This window comes from Neoarius graeffei, chromosome 22 (assembly GCF_027579695.1).
Source record: "Neoarius graeffei isolate fNeoGra1 chromosome 22, fNeoGra1.pri, whole genome shotgun sequence".
Lineage (NCBI taxonomy): Eukaryota > Metazoa > Chordata > Actinopteri > Siluriformes > Ariidae > Neoarius > Neoarius graeffei.
This window is the reverse complement of record NC_083590.1, coordinates 6,035,906-6,048,420: the sequence shown is the minus strand read 5'-3', so window position 1 is coordinate 6,048,420 and position 12,515 is coordinate 6,035,906. Positions and strand designations below refer to the sequence as shown.

At 40.2% G+C, this 12,515-nt stretch overlaps 2 protein-coding genes across 4 annotated transcripts in view; both read right to left on the bottom strand.

Moving 5' to 3' along the window:
• LOC132870553 (NACHT, LRR and PYD domains-containing protein 12-like) overlaps positions 1–12,515 on the bottom strand; it is a 502,785-nt gene that overhangs the window by 127,436 nt on the left and 362,834 nt on the right. The window lies entirely within an intron of this gene.
• The window catches only part of LOC132870346 (uncharacterized protein CXorf38 homolog), a 34,161-nt gene continuing 28,526 nt past the window's right edge, over positions 6,881–12,515 (bottom strand). For all 3 annotated transcript variants that reach the window (XM_060903979.1, XM_060903977.1, XM_060903978.1), the window contains 3 exons: positions 11,708–11,860; positions 9,849–10,017; positions 6,881–7,284 (listed from right to left, as the gene is read on the bottom strand). In XM_060903979.1, the coding sequence (XP_060759962.1) occupies positions 11,823–11,860 (38 nt within the window). In that variant the 3' untranslated portion in view covers positions 6,881–7,284; positions 9,849–10,017; positions 11,708–11,822. The remainder of the gene's footprint in view (positions 7,285–9,848; positions 10,018–11,707; positions 11,861–12,515) is intronic.

Genomic DNA, 12,515 nt, shown 5'->3' with positions numbered 1-12,515 from the left:
AAGCAGTGTGATGACTGGCTACTTTGGGATAACATGGTGATTGGCTAAACCCATACAAAAGTTGTGTGCGCGTAAAAAGAATCCGTGCTTGTAAATAAGATTTGTGCCTGTAGAAAAAGGAAACCCCCCCACCCGTGCATTTTCTGACACACAGACAAAATAGTTTTTCACGCAACGACGAAATTTTTTTACAAGCACAAAATATTTCCACACAAGCACAAAATATTTCCACGTGTACACATTTTTTTTACAAGCACAAAATATTTCTACAGGCACAGATAGTAAAGTCAGCAAATTCATTCCATAGTTGTTGCCATGACGTGGATGGAGTTGATGGTTGTTGCCATGTCGTGGATGGAGTGGTAGGTTGTTGCCATGACGTGGATGGAGTTGATGGTTGCCATGACGTGGATGGAGTGGTAGGTTGTTGCCATGACGTGGATGGAGTTGATGGTTGCCATGACGTGGATGGAGTGGTAGGTTGTTGCCATGACGTGGATGGAGTTGATGGTTGCCATGTCGTGGATGGAGTGGTAGGTTGTTGCCATGACGTGGATGGAGTTGATGGTTGCCATGTCGTGGATGGAGTGGTAGGTTGTTGCCATGACGTGGATGGAGTTGATGGTTGCCATGACGTGGATGGAGTGGTAGGTTGTTGCCATGACGTGGATGGAGTTGATGGTTGCCATGTCGTGGATGGAGTGGTAGGTTGTTGCCATGACGTGGAAGGAGTTGATGGTTGCCATGTCGTGGATGGAGTGATAGGTTGTTGCCATGACGTGGATGGAGTTGATGGTTGCCATGTCGTGGATGGAGTGGTAGGTTGTTGCCATGACGTGGATGGAGTTGATGGTTGCCATGTCGTGGATGGAGTGGTAGGTTGTTGCCATGACGTGGATGGAGTTGATGGTTGCCATGATGTGGATGGAGTGGTAGATGTTGCCATGACGTGGATGGAGTTGATGGTTGCCATGACGTGGATGGAGTGGTAGGTTGTTGCCATGACGTGGATGGAGTTGATGGTTGCCATGTCGTGGATGGAGTGGTAGGTTGTTGCCATGACGTGGATGGAGTTGATGGTTGCCATGACGTGGATGGAGTGGTAGGTTGTTGCCATGACGTGGATGGAGTTGATGGTTGCCATGACGTGGATGGAGTGGTAGGTTGTTGCCATGACGTGGATGGAGTTGATGGTTGCCATGTCGTGGATGGAGTGGTAGGTTGTTGCCATGACGTGGATGGAGTTGATGGTTGCCATGTCGTGGATGGAGTGGTAGGTTGTTGCCATGACGTGGATGGAGTTGATGGTTGCCATGACGTGGATGGAGTGGTAGGTTGTTGCCATGACGTGGATGGAGTTGATGGTTGCCATGACGTGGATGGAGTGGTAGGTTGTTGCCATGACGTGGATGGAGTTGATGGTTGCCATGTCGTGGATGGAGTGGTAGGTTGTTGCCATGACGTGGATGGAGTTGATGGTTGCCATGTCGTGGATGGAGTTGATGGTTGCCATGTCATGGATGGAGTGGTAGGTTGTTGCCATGACGTGGATGGAGTTGATGGTTGCCATGACGTGGATGGAGTTGATGGTTGCCATGTCATGGATGGAGTGGTAGGTTGTTGCCATGACGTGGATGGAGTTGATGGTTGCCATGTCGTGGATGGAGTTGATGGTTGCCATGTCGTGGATGGAGTTGATGGTTGCCATGTCATGGATGGAGTGGTAGGTTGTTGCCATGACGTGGATGGAGTTGATGGTTGCCATGACGTGGATGGAGTTGATGGTTGCCATGTCATGGATGGAGTGGTAGGTTGTTGCCATGACGTGGATGGAGTTGATGGTTGCCATGACGTGGATGGAGTGGTAGGTTGTTGCCATGACGTGGATGGAGTTGATGGTTGCCATGACGTGGATGGAGTGGTAGGTTGTTGCCATGACGTGGATGGAGTTGATGGTTGCCATGTCGTGGATGGAGTGGTAGGTTGTTGCCATGACGTGGATGGAGTTGATGGTTGCCATGTCATGGATGGAGTGGTAGGTTGTTGCCATGACGTGGATGGAGTTGATGGTTGCGATGTCGTGGATGGAGTGGTAGGTTGTTGCCATGACGTGGATGGAGTTGATGGTTGCCATGACGTGGATGGAGTGGTAGGTTGTTGCCATGACGTGGATGGAGTTGATGGTTGCCATGTCGTGGATGGAGTGGTAGGTTGTTGCCATGATGTGGATGGAGTTGATGGTTGCCATGACGTGGATGGAGTGGTAGGTTGTTGCCATGACGTGGATGGAGTTGATGGTTGCCATGTCATGGATGGAGTTGATGGTTGTCCTGAAGTGGATGGAGTTGTTGGTTGTCCTGATGTGGATGGAGCTGGAGGCTGCATACGATTCAAGGAGGAAGGTCCCTGCTGGTTACTTCTATCTTGGTAGGGGTTACATAAGTTGGTGAACATCTGCGTTTGCATCATTTGCGGGAATTACATCCTGACCCCTACTTGGTGGACTTTTTATTTTTCTTTTATTATCTTTATTTAGGTGGCACGGTGGTGTAGTGGTTAGCGCTGTCGCCTCACAGCAAGAAGGTCTGGGTTCGAGCCCCATGGCCGGCGAGGGCCTTTCTGTGTGGAGTTTGCATGTTCTCCCCGTGTCCACGTGGGTTTCCTCCGGGTGCTCCGGTTTCCCCCACAGTCCAAAGACATGCAGGTTAGGTTAACTGGTGACTCTAAATTGACCGTAGGTGTGAATGTGAGTGTGAATGGTTGTCTGTGTCTATGTGTCAGCCCTGTGATGACCTGGCGACTTGTCCAGGGTGTACCCCGCCTTTTGCCCGTAGTCAGCTGGGATAGGCTCCAGCTCACCTGCAACCCTGTAGAAGGATAAAGCGGCTAGAGATAATGAGATGAGACTATCTTTATTTATTTATTAATTTATTTATTATTTATTTATTATTATTACACTTGTCCTATGTCTTTCCTCGGCCTCAGTCTTCATTCCTTTCTCATACGAATCCCTGGGAGCTTTTTTTTCCTTCCTCATGAAATTTGCTGTCATCTTTTTCATTCGTCTACTTCTTTTGTAAACACGTGTTCAGTCCTGTGAACAGAATTTACTGTTTACAAAATTTACTGTATACTGTTGAACAAAAATTAGTTAAAGAGAATATAATATTGAATATATGCATATATATACACAGAGAGAGAGAGAGTATAGTTAAAACTATAAATATATAATGTAATGTGTAATGTTATGTATCCACTTACATCTCAGGGATTCTTGAGATGAGGGACAAAACCTGTCCGGGAGATAAAACTCATTGTAATGATTAAAATGTGTTTAGAAAATGTCAAATAACTTGATTAAACAATAAAACAACAACATATATACTACAAAATGTTAATTAATGTTTTTTTACACATATATTGTATTTTAAATAGCCTAGTGTGCTGCCTGAACCTAAAAATACCCATGTCCGAAAGCACGTTTCATGACTTCACAATACTTAAATAATTGTTTAAAGTACATTAAAACAAACAAAATTGCTACTGTGATCATGTATTTTAAATGAATATTCAACCTGCGTAGGAACCAACCATTTAAAAAATATATTTATGTACTTTTTACGGGATTGAAATCGTGTCCGGACTTTCTGTCAACACCATAAGATTTTTCTAAAAACGCAAAAAATCAGGCATTATAGTGGCCAACTCACATTCTAAGGACCCCTTTTCTGCTCCCTGTGTGGTGGACATGCCATGAGGGCTCTGCTCTGGTAAGTTAATATTTCACATATTTGTCTTAAATTATCTTCTTTTACAAAACCACCTATGTCACAACCATAGAGTGTCAACACCATGGTCGATAAAATTCAAGGTTTATGTGATTTTATTCAGAAATAAAAGTTTAATCTAACTTTATTTTGGAGGCCATAAGCAGCTGGTGAAAAACAAGATGGCTCCTGCAAAGAAAACATGTTATGATGAAAAGTTGAAGATTTCATCAACTCCATAAGAAAATTTGTCTTATGGAGTTGACCACTTAACTTATGGTGTTGACAAATGGGACTTGAATGTATTATTTACCCATTTAATTAAATTTTATACATTGACATTGTAGTTTTATTATTTTATATTTTAATAACATACATTCATTCAAAAAATTCTGCCGCTGTTTTAATCCAGTTGCACACCACCACACTCAGCATGCAGATGAACATGGGGCTGTTCTGAGTCCTCTTGCGATGTTGGTAGAAGCTATGGAGAAGGAGCCATCCAGAGCACCTGAGGGCTTAATGTCAGCAGTGGGGCTAAGTGATCTCCACACAGGAGATTGGCTCTCTGTGGTTTACGACTACAATTGGTGGCTGGCTAAAGTGCTTAAAACCGATCAAGAACACGGGGATGTCCAAGTAGAATTTTTTCACCCTCATGGGCCATCAGTCGTTTCCAGAGGAAACAAGGGGGTCAGGATGTCTGCTATGTCCCATTTGCTGACATCATAGTCAAACACCAATCATCACCAGTTCGTACAAGCCGCTCCAGAGAAATCTATCAGCTCTCCCCAGAAGTCATGGACTTCATAGACAGGGCCGTAACTACCATTGAGGACACCGAGGTCATGTCCTCGGCATTTTTTTCCCACGGTATTTTTTTTTTCACTCAATGTGAAATTAATATATGATGAAAATCGTTCTGACTTTGATCGGTGGAAAATTCTAAATTCAGCTTGCATCCCCCTGTTCTCATTTGTTTGTCTAAAAATAAAGTCCACATAATCATTTTTAAACGAAGCTGAAATATCCGACATTGGAAACATTTCATCTTAGGCAGCCTCGCGATAGTCAGCTCAGCACCGCGGGATATACAAGAGCTGAGAAGTGTTCTCATCAAGGTCCGACTCCGCAGCCAGGCAGTTTGTCAATTAGTCGTGGAATCTGAAAATTGACATAAGATGAAGAAGTCTACTACACTAAAACAAACCAAACTCAGCTCTGGAAAGTCAGCAAGTGAGAGAAAAAGAAAGAGGGAAGAAGGGGAGTTAATTTTGCCAGTCACTGACAGTTATGTGCCGGAATGCTTATGATCATTAACAGTGCAATTTTAATTAGCATTTCAAGCAACAACAGTCAAAGCCACTTAGCTAGATAGGATTTTCGTTTTCCAGGCGGCACAAACTCTTTTATTCTCTCTCTCGATTTGATTTGGTGCGTTTCAGATCAGAAAAGGCTGGGCAGTCGTGACCTGTTGTTTATGAAGTTATTGGGTGCTGACGAGACTTGAGCTATTTTGCTAACTTACCAGACTATAGGCTTTTTTTTAATTGAACTTTTATTTCATTTTATTATTTTATTTCTACTATTGTTTAATTCTTATTTTTCTTCCCCATTTATTTTATGTAATTTTATTTTCTATTGCTTACTGTTTTGCTTTTACTTCTGTAAAGCACATTGCACTGCCACTGTGTATGAAATCTGCTATATAAATAAACTTGCCTTGCCTAACGTGAACACAAGACACTATTGTTTTGATCATTGGTTGTATTTTCGAACGGAAATGAAAACGGGTAGCAAACTTATTATGTTCACATTTTATTTACAACATGATGCACCACCTCTGACTGCTTTCTGTCAATCATGAAGAGCCCAGCCGCGTTCACAGCTCCTCCTCCAATCACCAGCTGGAGATGAGCCTCCTCTCGGGAAGTCTTGTCCCGCCCCTCTTATTGACTCCCATCTCCAGTGAGGCTCAGTCTCCGAATGGAGCGTTTTAGTCGGTTTTGTCCAATAACCGTCTAGTATTTTGCTATTGAAAAGGGCAGATATTTTTTAAAAAGCAATTGAAGTCCATTCAGGCTCGGCTCGATTGCGTTGTCACTCACTCACTCACACTCCATCACTCACTCCATCACTCACTCACACACACTCTCTCTCACTCACACTCCATCACTCACACTCCATCACTCACTCACACTCTCTCTCTCACTCACACTCCATCACTCACTCACTCACACACTCCATCACTCACTCAAACTCTCTCTCACTCACTCACTTACCCACACTCACTCACACACAAAATACTTTTGTGATCGTGCAGTTTTGAAATTGTTAAAATAAACATGTTCACCTACATGTTCATCTTGTTGGGCTTGTGATTTTGACTCGTTTCCAAAATGTATGAAAAGTCACCATATTAGGACATTTTTTTTTGGCAAATAAGATGTATCGCAATGTTTGACCTCGGTATTTGAAAAATCCTGGTTACGGCCCTGTTCATAGATGAAGAACTTTTCAATCGGTTGTTGCCAGGTCTTTAAATTCATGCCATGACATTGGATGAGTTCAAGATTTTCAGAGATGTTTACATTCAAAGGCTGAATTACTGAACGTTCTGAATGTTCTTTGTCTATGATCCACATATTTGATGAGATGGACTGTTCAAGAGATTAGAAAAGTCTACTGCCCAGTTACTGTTTTTAAAGTGGGTGTGAGTGCAAAAAAAAAAATGAGTTTTTGAAGTTCAATGGTCATGGTAAATGAAGTTATACCCTGTTCTCTTCTAATCCGTCAACACTGTAAGATGTGTCAACTCCGTCAACAGCTCGTCAACTCCATAAGATGAGTTTTCTTTTCATTTTTGTTTTTAAAAGGAGATTTTATCATATTGTCCCAGATTATCTCAATAAAAACACTGCATTTCCTAAATGAATTTGTAATTTTTATATAGCTGAATACCATTGTCTGTTTTTTAGATTAAAAACTAAATGTGAAAATGTATATTTCCCCACTAATAATAAGCGATAGCTCCATAATTTATTTATTTTAAGTAATCGTAGTAGTTTGAAAATGTGGATAGATCAGCACAGATTAAAATGATCTCCAATATTCAAAAGAACTGCAATAATTTTATTCAAAATACATATTTTCTAGGTTTCTGTGTGTCTTATGGTGTTGACAAAATTCCATGCTTGTCCAGCAATCATGACAAAAATGTTAAAAATGTTAAACCTGGGAGATTGTATTTTGACAGCATTAAAAGGCCAACATCTGGGGCAACTATAATATATAAATATATTTTGGAAAAATCAACATTTTATTTTTAGAAATTAAAAACCCATTTTATCCCTTGTCTCAAGAATCCCTGATCTATCATTTGATGCAGCGCTGACACCATCGTCCTCCTCGCCCTCCTCCTCGGTCAGCTGACTCACAGTGGGAGTGCTTCCCTCATTCTGTGAACTGCCAGTGGAATCGGCTGTATCGCTTATATTCAGGGATAATGCTGGCGACACTAAAAAAAAAAAAAATCCGTTGTTTTTACGGAAAAACACTGGCAGCTGTGGTTGCCAGAATAATCCTGTTAAAAATACAGTGAAATGTAAACAACATTACAGAATAACTTGTACATTTCACTGGGATTCCATGTACAATTAATGATAACTAAGTGTAAATTTTACAGGTATTCAATGTACAATAATCAATACATAACTTAATTTTACGGATATTCATTGTACAATAAACAATGATTCAAAATGGTTACAAGCAATGATCTACTAGATAGATATTTTTGGGGGGGCTTTTTTCACCTTTATTGGATAGGACAGTGTCGAGACAGGAAATGAACTGGAGAGAGATCGGGAAATGACCTTGGGTCAGAATCGAACCCGGGTCCCTGGATTCATGGTATGGCGCCGTACTCGACTGAGCCACAACGGTGGCCGTTTTTTTTTTTTTAACAGGGCAATGATGTAATTTTAACTATCACATTCTGTTTTTGTATTACAGTTTGTCTGTGTTTAAACTACAACAATTTGTAAATTCTACAAAAAAATATCAATTTAACATATTTGGTTAGGAGTTTTACAGTATATTGATGTAAATTACACACTGCTTCATTGTTTTTGTATTTACAGTTTTTTTATGTCATGATTTTACATAAATTCACTGTTAATTCTACGGACATTTTTTACAGTGTGTCAAGGGCTTATCTTGTAAAACCCGATCCATTATATCATAATATGGAAACTTACTACGTCCAGCCCCAGACCTATTGTGATTCTTTGCTTTGTGATAAACGCCCATCAACACTTATTTTCGATCGGCACTGCTCCGGAGTGCGACCGGCCGCATCTTCGCCCATGAAGCGGCGGAGATCACTCGACAGTTGTCCGTACACGTCGATATTTCTACCAAGAGCTGTTAAACTGTGTTTTGTTGTTTCTAAAACAATGACAAAGTTCTAAAGTTCTATTATTGGCACCCCTGCATTGAATACTTTGTACACCCTCCCTTTGCCAGTAAAACAGCACTGAGTCTTCTCCTATAACATTTTATAAGGTTGGAGATACAAAGCAGGGAATCTGAAACCATTCCTCTTTACACAATCTCTCCAGATCATCCAGTGTCTGAGACCCTCTCTTGTGCTCTCTCCTCTTCAGCTCACCCACAGGTTTTCATTGGGGTTCAAGCCAGGGAACTGAGATGGCCATGGCAGAAGTTTGATTCAGTTTTAGTTTCCTGGCAGAGGCAGCCAGATTTTGATTTAAAATGTCCCAGTATTTAATGGAGTCCATGATGCCATGCACCCTAACAAGGTTTCCAGGGCCTTTGGAGGAAAAACAGCCCCAAAACATCACAGAACTTCCACCATATTGTACAGTTGGGATTGGGTTCTTTTCATTACAGCCATCCTTCTTTGAGCCAGCCCACCTTGAGTGTTTATTGCCAAAAAGCTCCATTTTTGTTTCATCAGACCAGAGGACACGATTCCAGTCAAAGTTGTAGTAGCGTTTCACAAACTTCAGGTACTTACGTTTGTGGTTAACTGACAGAAAAGGCTTTTTTTTTTTCCTGGCATAGCTTCCAAATAATCTGTTGGTATGGAGGTGGAGTCTGATGGTGGTTTTGGAGATTTGGAAACCCCAACATTTTATTTTTCTTCTAATTCACCAACAGTGATCCTTGGAGTTTTTTTTGTTTTGTTACCTCTCTTACCCTCCTCACTGTACATGGGGTCAAATAAACTGGTCGTCTTCCAGTCAACTGTGTACAGTAACAGTTCCAGTTGGTGTCCACATTTTTATTATTGCCCTAACCGTAGAAATTGACATTTTCAGGCAAGTTGCTATTCTTTTAGAACAATTCTCTGACTTCTGAAGGTAAACACACTTCTCCCTCATTTGGTTTGTGTGTTCTCTTATCTTTCCCATGTTGATGGATGACTAAGGGAATTTGGCTTCTGTGTCACCTCATATTTGTTCCCCGGTTAATCAGGAAGTCATGGATTACAGCTTGAAAGTTCCTCCACACTCCAATCAACTCAAACATGTACAATTTAAATGGGAAACATGCTTCAGTTGCATTGTGTTCATTATCATTTCCAGGGGTGCCAATAATAGTGGCATGTGTTTTTGCTGAAAATAATAATTTCTTCACGAGGGATTTGTTTTTCCTCTGAATTAATTTATTCCAATTAAAGGTTGGATTCTTCTCATTTTTTTCAGTGTGAGATGAAGCAACTTCACTAAAAGGTGGAGTTTTTCTAACCCTTTTCACTAATCTTTACAAGGGGGGTGCCAATAATTATGGAGGGCACTGTACACTTGCACACTGCTAGCAAATCACAACAGCTCACACTCTGTTAAAAAGCACACACACGAACACTTTTCCACGTGTTCATGCTCTCCATTAATGATCTTGTTTAAATGCTCCCCAGAACTTCACTAGTTACAGTGTGTTTGACATGCCTTTTCCTTGGATCAATTAAAGATGACAAAAGATATATACTGTCCATGTAGGTATAAGTCTAATCTGTTTCTATGTCTTTAATTCTATCTTCATTCATCTTTCACTCACCGGGTACATCACTTTCCAGCCGGTCCACCCTGTGCCTCAGTTTTTTGATATCCTGTTCATGCTTGTTCGTCTCCTCTTGTATTTCATTCAGCTGGTTTCCTACAGAGCCCAAGTTCTCCAGCAAATCTTTGTTTTGGTCCAGGAAATTTTTCAAGCCCTGCATCTCTTCCTGAAGCCAACATGGACATAAAAACAGACCAGCTATTTTTCCAGCGTTTGGATTAAAGATTCAAAGCTGCAACGGTGATGCTATTTTTTTATATTTTATTTTGCTGTTTTTGACCAAATTGGCTTACCATTACATTACAGAGAGAGAGAGAGATGGCCTATCGATTTCATAAAATCAGTGAAATTTAGTTACCTCTGAAATTTGGTCACTGTGATATGATTATTTCTGCAATATCTCACAAAATATCAGGCCATTCTGTGGCTGGGAAGTTATTTAATTAGAGGGGATTCCCGAGCAAATAATGAAATTGCTCGCTTCGTGCAGTCAAGCAGACAGAGGAAGTCTGTATACGCATGCGCAGGTTTCCCTTTGACCGTGCACTGACAGTTCCATCGTTCTGTCGCTAAACGAACAGCTGATCACACCGAGGTGCTCGCTGACCGCCGATATTTATTAGTTTGGTCCTGCGTTTCCTTTCCTTCACAACATTACATCTTTTCTTCTTGCTTTCCATTACTGTAGTCGGTCTTTCACGTTTCATTCACACACTCACGTCGGAAAAAAAAAATCGGAAGTCTGTGATTTCAGTTGAGTAGCTTTCGGTCCACTAAACCAAAATAATTGGGTGTCAGGGAAAATTATTTTTGTGACCTACAGCTGAAAAATTTGAAAGGCAGTCTACCTTTAATCAAAACCATACCTAAAGTTTATTCAGTCTAAAGAGATGTTATAAATTTATTTATATAAACTTATAAAACACTCGCGTATAGACAAGTGTTTTACTGGGAAATACACCACTTGTATTTTTCATATAAGCTACATCTGGGACATGGAGAACCAAAACCGTGACAAATCTCAATATCATTCCAATTATTTGGTATCGACTACAAATAGTCTGCTCATGCGCAGTTACTCCGCACGTTTGTATTTTGAGTTCTATGAGATATAAATAAAAGCGACTGCATCTGATTTCTTTGTTATCGTTTGAGTCGTCACGCTAACTTGAAAATCAGTAGTTCAAAAAAAAAAAAGTATGGATGATAAAACATTTGTTGAATTTGGGTCTCACAAAATATCATGAGTTGTTAGTGTCTGTCTTCAGCATCGGCAAAGGACTGCTTGCTCACCACTAACAAATCACGATATTTTATTCAACCTCGTCCAACGACTGCTTAACGTGTCACTTGTGAAGAAATCGATGAATTGTTTTGATAAATTTGGGTACGTTTTGTTTGTTAATGTGTCTATATAATAAAAAGAAAATCACACGTTGGCTTGAAGATATGAAGTTTATCTTCTCATGTTGAAAAACTTGTATTTTTCATACAAAATACACTGAGGATCTGAGTGACATATTTTCTGATATTTCACTCCGATGATGTCACTCAGTGTTTTCCTGCCAACTTGATGCGTGTTGTCAAAATGATGAATCGGTTCAAAATTAAAATTATTTTCATTAACTTGCATATTTTTTGTGGATGTGTCCGTATAATATAAAGAACATTACACGGTTGTGGGAAGATATGAAGTTTATCTTTTCATGCTGAAAATATTTTCACTCGTTCGCTTCATGAAAATGTTCAGCACTCGAAGATAAACTTCATATCTTTGCACAATAGATAGATAGATATAGATAGATACTTAATATGTAAAATAATTATTGCTGTGTTGTGTCTTAAATAGCTGATACCTTCTGTATATTTTTTGATATGTCTTTTAGTCCCGGTGCATGCTTCTCAATAACCTCAGCCAGCTTCTGAACATTATTTATAAAGCCATCCAGCTCCTGTTTGCTGAACGTGAAGTCAGGAGAATGCATCATTTTGTTTCTCATAGTGATGACCTGCATGATGAACAGAAAAATGAAAATAAGCATGGCATCCCATTTGGCTTAAAATTTATACTTATTATATCATAGAGTTATCAGCTTTGTCTGTGCATATACAGGCAAAAACACAAACATTAAAATGAAAAAAGGAATACATGTGACCTGAACATTTCAATAATTTTACCTGGATTAGGTACTTGCCCTCTGTAAAGGCTTTAAAGTGCTTGCACTGAGTCATGAAGCTCAGGATGGCAGAAATGTCAAACTGATCAAAACTGTGATGATCTTTTGTTCCACGTGTAACTCTGCCTACCTGGGTAGGCTTCTCGTTGCTATCTAATAAATCTAATGCATCTAATAGTCAACTGAGTTCTTATCCCTGGGTTCGAACAGGAGGACTGCAGTAGTGAACACTATTATATTATAGTATTACCGCCACACCACCCAATAACACAGACAACAACAATTAAGGTTTATAAAAAAGAAATTATTCTGTATTGTTACCTTTAACGCAGAAGAGGATCAGTAGAAGTCAATATCTAAATCTAAAATGGATTTAGCTTCAGTGTGCAGAGGGAATTATTATGTGATGGGAAATGAATGCAAGGTGTGAAACAAATGTGGTGTAGTACTACATGAATATCTGTAATGTGGAAGGAATACGGTGTAA